General features: G+C 48.7%; 1 protein-coding gene across 1 annotated transcript; it reads left to right on the top strand.

The window, feature by feature from the left end:
• The first annotated feature begins 4,455 nt into the window (after positions 1-4,455).
• LOC124683299 (ethylene-responsive transcription factor ERF024-like) lies at positions 4,456-5,319 on the top strand. The gene has a single exon (XM_047217849.1). The coding sequence runs from the start codon at positions 4,480-4,482 to the stop codon at positions 5,317-5,319; it is 840 nt and encodes a 279-aa protein (XP_047073805.1). The 5' UTR covers positions 4,456-4,479.
• Positions 5,320-13,527: the final 8,208 nt, after the last annotated feature.

Raw genomic sequence — 13,527 nt, 5'->3', positions numbered from 1 at the left:
CGAGAGGGCCCAGAGTATATCTATCCATAATTTGGATGGACAAATCCCACTCTTGATCCATGCGCTTCAACTCATACTTTCCGAATATCCAATGCCACCTTTATAACCACCCAATTACGAAGTGATGTTTGATGTCATCATAGTATTCCTCTAGTGTTGGTGATTAACATTATCTCATGGTCTAAGGATTATGTTACTATGTATTTGAATGCTTATAGCAAAGCGAACTTAATGACTTGATCTTATGCTATGCTTACTACGGGTGTGTGACCATCACATCATTCATCATGTTATTACTAACATCCAATGTTCATGATCAGGAAACTATGATCATCTATTAATCAACAAAGCTAGTAAAACGAGAGGCTTACTAGGAATCTGGTTTATTTACAAAACCCATATGTATCAACGTTTTCACTTAATACAATTATAGCATGAGATGTAAACATTTATCATGAACACTAAGATATAACAATAACGATTTTGTTATTGCCTCTTGGGCATATCTCCAACAGGTTGCACGCAAGGAATGGTCTCATAGAAACCTGAATGCTCCTCTTAGAAGGACCGGGCGCCGCCTTCAAGCCCAAGGGCCGCCCGCGGCCACACTAGCGTGCCAGGCAACGCCATGACGCGGCGTGAAAAAACGAAGCGGCACCAGAGCCATTAGTAGCGGAAAACGAGACATGTACGGACGCAAAGTGACCTTTTACATCGAATCGTTGGAGATGCCTTGAGTCCAAATTTAGGCGACGGATAGATCACTATGCATGGCTAGGTTAATCCGTTTGTGTTGGACCGCTGAACTATCTTTTCCCTGTTCTTCTGTCCGTGCAGACCAAAATAAACACGCGATGCCTGTTGAGGTCCGGTCGATGGAGATGCCCCTAACCCGGCTGATAGTTAATTGCAAGTGCTGCACTCTCTAGGTTGCCTTGACGGAGAGTTTATTGCATCCTTGACGGAGTAGAGAGGTGAAAGGGTTGAATCTTCCGTGTAATTGTGCTCCGCTAGAGTACTGGAACTGGGAAGTATGATAAGATGTGCATGCGTACGTGCGGTAGAGAACATAAACGGCAGAGGAGGTCCATCATAACTTACAAGTAATGCGCGCTGTGACAGTACATGTACCCAGGCAGGCTACGTACTCTCGATCGATCTGCCGGTATAAAGATGGATAGGGCGTAAACCCGCCGGACGGTGCCTTTTACTTGGGATTAAGGCATTACCTTTGGTTGAGCCAAGTAAGCTCGGGTAGGCTCGTAGTTCAGCTAGCCAACTGACGGAGCATAGTACACCACCAGCACCATAGCTGTACGTGAGGCTACAGATCGGACTGTCGAGATTACCGATCGGATCACGAAGCAAAGCAAAGTTGAAGCCCCAGTAAGAAAGATTGCACGCAGGCACGGCCCGTTCAGTGGTCGGCCGATGCTTGCGATCTAATACTGGACTGACCGACCTCTCTCGCCGTGGGTCGTGGGCGTCTCACTCTCACGTGTGGGGTTCTCGATCCGCTTCTCGCACAGCTAGCTAAGCTAGTGGGGAATCCCGCACATTTTTCCCTTGCTGCCGCATTCCGTAGGTCAAAGGTCCAGCCGTCCAGGATTAGGCCGCTTCACGATGGAGAGAGTGCGGCTTAACGAGACGACAAGATTGCCTTAACAACACGGCTCGACGTTCCATCTCGATCCAGGCCCTCCCTGTCTCTGAACCACATTGCTACTCTTGTGCTGAATTGATAAACTACTGTAGCTTAGCTCTCTGAACCTTCTAAAACCAACATCTGCGCGGGAAGCGCACGATCGATCGAGCGCCGGGGCCCGGCTCCTACGCTTCCGGGCGCATGTGCGTCGATCGATCGTGTTCCAATCATCGGAGTCTGATCGATCGGAGCGAAAGCGTACAAGGAAACAATCGAGTTAATCTCGCCGCAGGTTCCTTGCTAGTGCTACTACAATTGACGGCATTTAATCCCCACTCCGTTCAATCGATTGGCAAGGACGATGTACTACCTGGAGATCCAAGGCAGCCAGCCCTGGTTATCTGGATCTTTGCCGATCCACACCATGGTTCGCCGGAGTAATTGGACCGTACGTACGGTCCAACTTTGAGGGTTTAATGGGATGGAGCGGTGGAGAGAGACATGGCCGCGACCGGAAACAATCAGAGCTGAAATCTCGCGGCCATGATACGTGCGTGCGCCATGGCCTAACATCGTCCTTCCTTCCACCCTTCTCGATCTCCATTTCTTCGTTTGTGGTAACGGAACTGAAAATTGGATGGATATACGAGAGAGCTAAGCTAAAGGGTAGCTCGTGGAAGTCAATGGCAGGACGAAGCCAATTTTTGGTTCTTCGTGGTATCGGAACTGAAAATTCGATGGATATACGAGAGGGTTTAGCTAGCGGTAACTCGTGGAAATCAATATGGCAAGACGAAGACAATTTTTACTTCTTCAGTTCTTCTTTCGATCGCGCGCGGAAGTCGCGCGCCACCGGCTTCGGCCAAATGTTCGTTGAGATTTGCCCAGGTCGACGTCCAGCCTGAGGTTTGGTACCAGGACAATATGACGACGGCTGCCTGACAGACGTATGCCGCCCTACAGGCCACATCGTGCCGCCGAATCAACCGTTTCTTATGCAGCGCCACTTGAGGAACCACTTGACTTGCGATTCCAATGGCCGGAAACAAACTCCTCGTGTTAATTAGTCCGTCTGAAGCAGCAGTACTACTAGTTTATTTGGAACCACTAGATCTAGCAGTATTTCTCCGGAAGAAGACAGAGTTTCTGAAGGTTCAGAAGAGAATGACTTGACTTGCCGAAGGTAACGGCCATCGGCCAGAATTCTAAGGCAGAGGGATCTATCAATATAATAAATCGATGAGTAATAAATTGTTGGACCTGCTGGCTTCCTTATAAGATTTTTTCTTTTCTTTTGTTAGCTTTAATCGACCGGAAATTAAGTTACTTTCAGGTCGACTTTCCTTTAGATTTGCTTTCTGAATTACACATGGGTGTTATTACACACTTTTTTTTAATGTGTTAAAAACATGAACTACACATTTTTTAAGCTTCAGAACAAGACAGACTTGTGACTTGCCTATGTTAGTTCAAGGGAACGGCCATCGTGGTATCTAGTTTTGTAATAAATCGGCCCGTAATGAACTGTTGGACCTACTGAGTTCCTTAAGAAATTGAAAAGACTGACCTATGAGTTCCACTCCAGCTTAACCCCACTGAAAGAAAAGACTGACTTAGCCAGGGAGCTAAGTGTGTAGGACCGTAGGAGTACTCAACATATATGCATACACATAACAGTATACGATAAAAAAGAGAATATCTACACCTGCTCCCTCAAGAAAATGACGACTATGTGTACACTATACATGTGCCGAAAGCACTCACATAGCTTGGCGGCATGGCCAAAAGTTCCACGGCCCTGCATCAACATTTACACATTTTAATACGAGTGGAGATTTTTGGCTTCCAGGGCACTATGATCATGTTGTTTAAAAAATAAAAAAATTACATTTACAAGTTTCAAAATAGTTTGAAAGACATATATGGATGTAGCCCACGATTTATTCCACTAACATGCGAAATATCAATTTAAATACTTCATATTCTGAGCATCACAAAAGACAAACATGTGGATCTGAGTATGTATATTTTCAAATCTCGAAATTACAAGATTTGGTCATTTTCACAAAGAATTTCGCATTCTGACTTGCATGCTTGTAGGTAACATCATCGACTATGTTCAGAATTTTGAAACTTATAAATATATTTTTAAAGAAAGAAACACTGGAGCTCGGGAGCCAGGGACACTTATTGTTCTAATAGTAAAAAACAAAGAGAATTAGTCAATATTAAATTTAACAACATATTCCACTACACAATTTAGTGTACATGTACTTGTATGAATTACGTTTATTTTTTTCAGAAGTTAAAAGAATGCCAAGTTTTAGGTACGAATGTGTCCTCATTAATCTTCATCTTACAATGGCATTTTATTTATGAGTATTATTTCATTGTTTTGAACCTCGTAGTATATAAACATGTTGATTGACAACATGGCTTAATTCTTTCGATAATGAAAGCTTTGGTGATCTCATCGTGCATCCAGTGATACAACGCAAGAGTTAACCTCAATGCACATAGTAGTAATAATTAACCAACAAAAGAAATACAATCTAAGACCGCCACATACACATGTATAAAACTTTGTCTAAGTTTTAGTGTGTACAACTTCAAAGCCGAAAACACTTGCTCTCATGCATGTCCCATCAACACCTTTGCTTCTCACATTTAAAAAATTCATATCGTATAAACGTTGATAAAGAAATGATAATACAAAATGGTCCCCACGGCCAGGCCAAGAAGTAAGCTGGCCCTATATATAGCCGAAGGCACTCGCTACTCCCCCGGCAGCTCCTTCTTGTAGTCCACCTAGTGACAGCTCTACCTAACAAGCCATGGAGGCTGCAGACGCAAGCCACGCACCCACCACTTCTTCCTCCTCCGTCTCATCTTCGACACTCTCCTCATCGGCGTCCTTCTCCTCCCTCGCCAGCAGCGTGCAAGAGCTTCCCAAGAACTCATCAAAGCCCAACAAGCAAGCGAAGAAGCGAAAGAGAGCCGCTTCGCCGCCGGACCAGGAACCGGCGGCCAGCAATGGCGCCCAGCTAGGAGAGGAGAGCAGCTGCTGCACCACCGAGGACGACCACGACGCCCCGGGCGGCAAGGCGGCGCCCGTGTCTCGGAGCGGGTTCAAGCACCCGTCGTACCGCGGCGTGCGGCGCCGGAGCTGGGGCAAGTGGGTGTCCGAGATCCGCGAGCCGCGCAAGAAGTCTCGCATCTGGCTGGGCACCTTCCCCACGGCCGAGATGGCGGCGCGCGCGCACGACGCGGCCGCGCTCGCCATCAAGGGCCGCAACGCGCACCTCAACTTCCCCGACAGCGCACACGAGCTGCCCCGCCCGGACTCCACGTCGCCCGCCGACATCCAGGCCGCCGCCGCCAAGGCCGCGCTCACCGCCTCCGTGCAGTGTGACCAGGCCGAGACGCCTCCGTGCTCCCCGGTCGCCGCGGAGTCGCTGCCGTCCGAATCGGAAGCCGCGGCATGCCCTGCGGACGCGGCGCCCGCGCAGAGCGGCAGCGGCGATGACAATGCGCTGTTCGACCTTCCCGACCTCCTCCTGGACCTCAGGGACGGGCTGCTGTGGTCGCCGGTGTGGCCGCTGGCGCTGGCGGCGGAGGAGTACGACGGCGGGTGCTGCGTCGGGCTCAGCGAGCCGCTCCTGTGGTCCGAGTAGCTCGCTTTTCTTACCGTTCCGGGCTTAATGAACGGCCCTGGTAGTATAGTATAAGGTGGTAGTAGTACTAGTATTGGAAAGATTATTACGCTTGTGCTTATGGAACTTTGTGTGTGCTTTCTTTGTCATCATCAACAAAAGATACAAGTTTAGTAGCCGTGATGATTGATGTCCTTCCCTCAAAAAGAAAGGGTGCTCTTGCCGAATACTGATACATACAAGTTGGCCAGGAGTACAAGGGTGTTGACAGGCCAATGTGTGGCGGGCTGCCGTTCTAATAATGGTAGCTATGTATACAAATCAATCAATTTGATGCGACCAGCAAACGTTTTCGTCGACATTGACGCGCGGTGGCCTGCCAGCCGTTTGGGTGTCACTTTATGGTCCGGCAAAACAATGGACGGGTTCTCTCGAGTTAGCAAATGCAGCAAGCAAGAACGAGCCATGGTTTGTTTTACCTGCCGCCTTGTTCGGTTGATCCCTTCTCGTGTGGTGAGTGTGGATCCAAGTGTTTTGGAGAGTGTTAGAGGGTTTTTATTTTATTTGGATGGGATTTATACCCCTCAATACACACCTCCAACCCGATGAATATGTCTGCAACTGAACAAGGCCTCCATGATTTGGCGGCGAGTTCGGCGGTAAGCGAACCGTTGTTGTTGGCGGTAAGCGAACCCGATGAATATTTCCCACGAATTCTCGCCGGAGCGATTTTTTCCCGCAGAGTTTTGACCTCGCAAGCTGCTGGAGTGCCGGTAGGCTGTCATTGTGGAATGATCTTCAGAAGACGGAGAAAAGAACTCCAGAATTAGTTAACTGGACCTTTATTTACCTGCAGCATATATTAAACCAGGAGACGCAGTATTGAGCTGCAGTCATATCTTGATCCATTTGGTAGGAGCCCCACGTTATCCTAGGTTACAATAATCAAGGTCCGCCGGAGTCCGGCGATGAGAAGGCATGAGAAGCTGAGGGAGAAAGAAACAAAACGAAGGAGGGAAGGACCAGAGAAAGTTCCAACTCTGAGCGCAATATTCTCTTGTCTCCTTCCGCTCATACGGAGCAGTAGCAAAGGTTAGAGAAACACCAGGCCAATAGGCACGAGGTTAGGTACAGAGCGGTACAGAGTGCTAGCACGCCAATTACCGGCTCGATCCCATACGAGCCCAATCCGTATCCCGCATCTACCTTCTCCGAATTCATTAGTTAACCAATCATGCCATAAAATTAGTATACTCCATGCAAACCAAAGATATTAATTTTACACGTAGCCGTGGCCGGAGAGGCTGAGACGACCGGCTCACATGCCCAACACATGGCCAGCCGATCATGAACTGCATATGCTGCATACCGCAGCTAGCGATCGACGCATGCGAGCCGTAGCTGGCTGATTGTGTCCAATTGACGACGCGTGACCGATCAGCGGCACTAATTAACCAGATCGGGTGGCTAATTCGTTCGAGCTGGAGGATCCAATGCCGCGGGCGTCTTGTCGCAGTCCGACCGGCCGGCGGCTCCGGTGGGGCGTAGACGTACTGGTAGCTGCGGTGGTACCGGCGAGCGAGCAAGGTCCAACGTTGGCGGAGCAATTGCTCTCCTGGCGTCTGTGATACTTGCAAGGATTTGGACCGGCCAATGACGCACACCTAATCGGTTAGTTAGCACTCAACAGAATGTTGGTGTAACCACGCTGATGGATCGAGCTCAGCCCTGCTTAATGCTTGGTTTATGTGTGATGTGTGCTTGCCTTGAGTATGTTGTGTAGGGCATATACCTTATTTTGATTGATTTGATACCACCTCATGATTGTACGGTTACAGCAATACAGTTTGTCCCACAAGTAAACACATACTACCTTTATCCTTAGACTAGTCCTAATGGGGAGTACCGATACTAACATATGTTACTACCTTCATAGTGCATAGTAACTTAGATGTAGTATCATGTGTGAGTGTATTAATTAGCTTGTAGACTCATTCTACATTGAAAAGTGTGATGTTATGATAACATAGGTAGTTACCACAATCATCTCTTTTCTTCATTCAATGTCATGCCATGTCATCAATTTGCCTAGTTGGCAATGCATGTAACTCTATGTTACTACCTTAGCTACTCCCACTATGAGTAGTCTTAAGACTAGTCATAGTGGGAAGTAACATAGAGTAGTAATATGCAGATGTTACTACTCTATGTTATTACCTTCATAGTGGTTAGGCTGGTGCTAGTGGGGGCGTGAGCGCGGGCGGTATCGCCCGCCGCCGGGCGAGAGAGGGGCGAGAGGCAGGCGGGACGGGAGTGCGGGGCGCCGCGGCTGGCGCCGGGCGGTACCGCCCGCTGCCGCCCGCCACCGCCCGCGTAGGGGGCGGCGGCGTGAGGCGATAGAGGGGCGAGAGGCGGGGCGGCGCGGTGGCGGGGCGGGGCGAGAGAGGGCCGGGCGATAGGGCGGGCGTTAGGCGGGCGACAGCTGGGCGAGAGGCGGGCGAGAGTGGGGCGAGAGTGGGTAACGGCTAGCTGAGGTGGCGCGATCTGATTCGTCCACCTCAGCTAGCCGTTGGGGTAGCCGTTGGCACTTCAAAAAATCTGAAAAAAATGTCAAAAAACCCTTAAATTTCAGACCAACCCCATATAAATACCCCCATATGTTTTCACTCACTCCACACCCATTTCATCTCCTTCACTCTCTCAAACCTTCTCCACCATGGCCGGTTGGACTCCACCAGATTTGACCACGTTCACGGATCTGATAGGGTCCGACGGGTCACCAATAGGCCTAGATGATCTCTCTCCGACATATCGTCGCACCAATGTCGGTTCTTCGCCGCATCCCCGAGTTTTATACCCCTCCGGCACACCACCTCCGGGGCCATATGGGCCATACGCTCCACCTCCGGCGCCATATGGTTCATACCCTCCGCCTCCATTTCCATACCCCCAACCACCTCCACATGCTCCACCTACAGGTAGCGGGAGTGGCACTGTACCTCCTTACCCGCCATATGGTTCATACCCTCCGCCTCCGTATCCATACGCGCCATATGGTCCGTACCCCCCACCACCTCCTGAAGCTAGTGCTCCAAGCTTGGAGTCCGATGCCGCGGAAACATTCGTACCACCGCGTCAACCGCGTCCAAAGAGGCTTGACTGGACAAAAGAGGAAGAGGAAAAACTGGTACTGTACTTACCCATCACATATTTATTTCGGGGTTGGTTCTTGCTTGGATTTTTCACTGACAATATCTATTTTGGGGTAGGTTAATGCTTGGCTTTTTAACTCCAAAGACTCTGTTGCCGGTAATTGCAAGTCCGGCACTAGTTTTTGGGGTTCTATAGCTGCAACCTTCAACTCTACCGTGGATCCTGCCCGTCATCGGACCTCGAAGCAGCTGAAGGATCATTGGAACTCCTACAACAAGGAGGTGTCCCTGTTCAATGCATTTTACATCCAAGAATCAGCGATGCGTCAGAGTGGAGCAGACGATGAGATGGTCATGAAGGCGGCAATGGCGAGGTACGCCAATGACAAAAGAGTGACTCAACCTTTCAGATGGCACCACTGGTGGGATGCTGTAAAAAATGAAGCGAAGTGGAAAGGACAACATGGTCCTGGTAGTGGAACCGACTCCACTTCCAAGAGAAGCCGTCTACGAACTTCAGGTGAGTACAGCTCTAGCGAGGCGACAGGCGACACGGAGGAAGAGCGTCCACCGGGCCGCGATAGGGCCAAGGCCGCGGCACGGAAGGGTAGGAGGAAGGGGAAGGAAACCTCATCAAGCAGTGAGGTAGGAAGTAAATCATTCGCGATGAGGAACATGATGAAGGGTTTAGTGAAGGCCAAGCTATTCAAGCAATGGAACAAAATGAAAAACCGATCAACCGCCGACATGGATGAAGCAGAAAAGCGCAAACATGCGAAGGCCATCAAGATGGTGGAACAAGAGCTTGGTCTGGAAGAAGAGGAAGAAGAGGAGGAGGAGCAGGAAGAAGAGGAAGAGGAGTAGAATTTTTATTTTTTATGTAATTTTTAATTTTATTATGCAATTTTATTAATTATTATGTAATCGGTAACATTTTAGGTTGAATAAAATTATTTTCTTGCATTATTTTGAATGTCTAAAATAAATCGAGTGAAATAACTTAATGTGAAAAGGAAATGGTGATGTGGAGGAGAGAGAAGTGAGAGCTCTCACTATAGCCTATGCATTGGCAAGGTGGGGTGAGAGTGGGGTGAGAGTGAGGAAAAAGCTGACGTGGCGAGGCTATAGTGAGGCGGTGCATTGGCACCAGCCTTAGTAACATCAAAGTAGTAACATAGATGTCTTCATTAATTAACTTGTAGAATCATTGTATCTTGGGAGTGTGATGTTACAGTAACTAGCTATGTTACTCCATCCTCATCTCTCCTCATTAACTCACTGCCACATAAGCAAATTTGCTGAGTTGGACACTTAGTTACTAGTGAAGTTACTTGCACTATGAGTAGTCTAAATATAAGACAATCAGCCTTAAACTCATAAAATGTCTATATTTAAAAACAGAGGGGGTAGCGTCTACCATAATAACACCATCAATAGGCTCCATCGGTCTGATTTGGTCTACATGGACAGCGTTGAGTCAAAACAGCCAACGAAAGGCTGCTCCCAAACCATTCCACGAACAACACGATAGACAATATTCTTTGCTCGAACTGGTAATCATTTTCGGGCCGGTGGACGTTCTTCGTAGTCTGCCTCGTGTCCTCCCTTCCAACCACCTATACACCCAACCCCCCCCCCGAACTTGTTAGGTTTTAATCTTAATTTGTGTCTGCATTTTCTATTTCATATGCATGTAGTTTAGGCCATGGAGTAGCTTGCCGTGCAGTTGTATGTGAAATGCATACACACATGTTTTAGCGGGGGTGTGCAGGGCGAGATGCCGACATAGTCGTGCGATGTGACTTAGATGGTGAGATGGCAACCGTGTGAGACGGTGTTGCATACAAGTGTGTGTTGTAGGGGGGGGGGGGGGTCTTCCAACTTTCTCCTATGGCGTTTGTGCTTGAGAGATAGAGAGTTGGATGTAGAAGAAGAAAGGGGTTGAGAGATTCAACCCCAACAAACTTTCATTTAATGCATCTCCGTCCATGTGCATCTATTTCTTCGTCCCCGCGGCCAAACACTAGCCATTTCCACCGGGAGATCCCACCACCCGTGCGGCCACGTTTTGCGAGCTCCCACTAATTGCTTGGGCTGCCGCTGCTCCACCTCCTCACACAAGCGCATGGGACAACAAACGCTCGCCATCATGTCGCCGGAGCAAAGAGTACACCACCCTTGCCACCATGTCCCGCGAGCTCCCACTGATCGCTTGGGCCAAACCCTAGCGCCGTTGCCGCTCCACCTCCTCACACCAGCGCAATGTCCTACGGAGGCTTGCCATCGCGCCGCCACCGCTGCACCTCCTCACGCGGGCGCAATGGCCAACCGAGGCTGGCCATCGCGCCGCACCACTCTAACTCATGTGCCGGTGCTCGTGGAACGACCACGAGGCAACTTCGTCCCAGGCAACGCGTCGCGACACGAGCTTCTACCGCGTCAATCCACGCGCGCCGTCGGAGCCGAAGAAGCGTGAACGCCACTCCATCAACAACTACATGCCGCACAACCTCGTGGCATTCTATGCAGCGGCTCTCTGAGACGTGAAAATGTCATACGGGTGGCACTTGAAGCCAAATAAGATTATGTGCCACCTCTGCCGGTGGGCAAGGAGTGCATGCAGTACATCCTCGAGCATCGTCTCCTCCCTCCGGAGCTCGTCGCACTTCATCGATACCGCGTTGACTCGCCATACATGGACGATGCCATCGCGGATGAACACAAGTTGCGTTGGTGCTCCTTCTTGGAGTTGTCACTGCCGTAGTCGTGGCGGCGGGAAAGTGTCTCCCGCCCGACTCTGATGATGATGGGAGGGCAAAGTGCGAGGAGGATATATGTGTCCGCCTGTTAGAGGAGAGTGTGCCATCGGTGGGGATCTTTTGTCCCGGCAGGAGGTTGTGCTGCTTAGAGAGTGCAGATGGGAGCAACACCAGAGGTCATCAACATCGACTCCGACTACGGATCTAGTTGTAGTTTAATTTTCTATCTTACTTTGTTCTAAGTTTTAATTTGTTCAAGGTTTAGTGTAAAATTATGTCAATTGTAGGTTTTGAACTATTAATGCACGGGACTGTTAGTTTTGTTAGAATTTTCAGGTTGTGTAATAGTGCTAATCACGAGTTAGCTAGTTTTAGGATGAAGATCCCAAGAACATAGGTTTAGTTAGAGTCGGTTCTTGATGAACCTTAGTAATCTTGTCCTACGGGATTGTAACAACACTTATCTAATTAGTACAATCCCTTTTGACCCGAAAAAAATGGACGAGCACTCAAATCCTACCAACAGATGACAAAATTGCACAGAAAATGAGGTGCCTCTGGAGATGCTCTGTATAAAATATATCTAAATCTATATAAAGTTAATTAAGATCAACTTTTATAGACAGAGGTAGTATGAGGAAAAGAAACCTAATGTTGTCAGCGGTGAAACACTGTAGGAATAGAGGCTAACAGAAGTAGTCTCTGAATATGTATATGGTACTTTGTCCAGAAATTTTCCATTACGAAGCTTTTAGCATCAGGGATCATGACCAATCAAGTGTAGCTTTTATCTCTATATAAATCAAAAAAGATCTGCCTTTGAATTACTTCAAAATCAAAAGCCAGAGAACACTGAAAAAATAGGTCAAAAGTCGTTTTCTATTAGATTCAAACGGCCAGAAATAAGTGTAACTAACCAGGAATCAATACGAGCTCTACTGTACAGCCGAAGCTGACGATCGCACCTTGTCTTGTTCCGGCATACGTACGCCAATAATAATGCCTGGAGATCCGTTGATTTCATTGGAAAAAGGCATGTGGTCATAGCTGCTACTTGTCTATAAGCGCACCATTATGCTTGTCATTTGGAGGCGATGCATCGATGTCGTTAGTAGTACAGGTTTAGCTTTCGGGGCCATAAACCACCACCAATTATTTAGTTTCCGCCAGCCGTCTCCATAAGCAACGTGCATGAGCATATTGTTTCTTGCGGGAAACTGATGCGTCGAGCGATCCTGCCGGAAAATGACCACTCGTGTAGTGGTTAATTAGGCCAGGGACGTGCTAACCACTCTACTATGTGGAGGTTATGGACGTGCTAACGGATCTTTATAAAGGTATAATGTCTGAGCTTTGTCATGCTCGTGTACTTTGGGGCTTTGTGGTACGTATCTGTTCTTACGACGATCGGCGGCTAGCCATGCTCTGCGTGTCATGTCAGTCGTCGTCATCGTCGTCAAAGCTTAAGCTGAAACGGGGTAGAGCAGGAAGGTCAAGTTGGAACTGACGCAACGCACATATGAAGCCGTCTTCTCGTGGGTAATAAAAAGGTTCGATTATAAACAAATTTCCTTGTTTGTTACTAGAAAGACGTATTTATAATGATGATGTTTTTCTTCAGTTTTCAATAGCCGTCCATAAACGTATTTTTTCAAATGCGACACCCCTCACGCCTCCCCTCTGCCACCGCAGTAGGGGACGTCACCGGCAAAGCCCGTGCGACGCAGCGGCGGATCTCCTGGGTCATTGCTTTGGTGGGCATATGCTCCCCCCTTCTCCCTACAATAGTGTTGTGGAGTGAGAGCAGCCAAAGCGCGACTTGGCGACATGGTGAAGGCAGGACCAATCTGGGCCTAGATGGGTCGGGTGGGCCACTCTTGCTGTTACACCGGTGGCGGCATGTCGTGGCACTTCTGTGCTGCACCCGCAACACGAGAACGCCTCGGGCAGCGACTGTGGGCATGTCGGTGGAGGCCTTCTCTTCTCCCAGGGGTGGTCAACCGATTTGTTGCAGGTTGTGGCGGATCTCAAGATCCCGCATCTAGTCCTAGCTGTAACTTGTGAGTCTGCTGGTGAAAACCGAGTTTCCGACTCCGATCATGGCGGGAAATGGCGGCGCATATGCGTCGTTACCTTGGTGAACGCATCTTCGTTAAAACCATCGTCTACTCACTTTTACTCCTTTGGGAGAACCTAGATCTAGTTCTTCAAATCAGACGACGACAACGGTTTCAATGTCGATCTCCTCATGGGGGCGTCGTTTTTCGAGCAGATGGTGCAGAGGTGGTGCATCTACCGATTCAAGGACAGAGAGTCTT

This window comes from Lolium rigidum, chromosome 1, assembly GCF_022539505.1.
Source record: "Lolium rigidum isolate FL_2022 chromosome 1, APGP_CSIRO_Lrig_0.1, whole genome shotgun sequence".
Taxonomy (NCBI): Eukaryota; Viridiplantae; Streptophyta; class Magnoliopsida; order Poales; family Poaceae; genus Lolium; species Lolium rigidum.
This window is presented reverse-complemented; position numbering and strand designations above follow the sequence as displayed.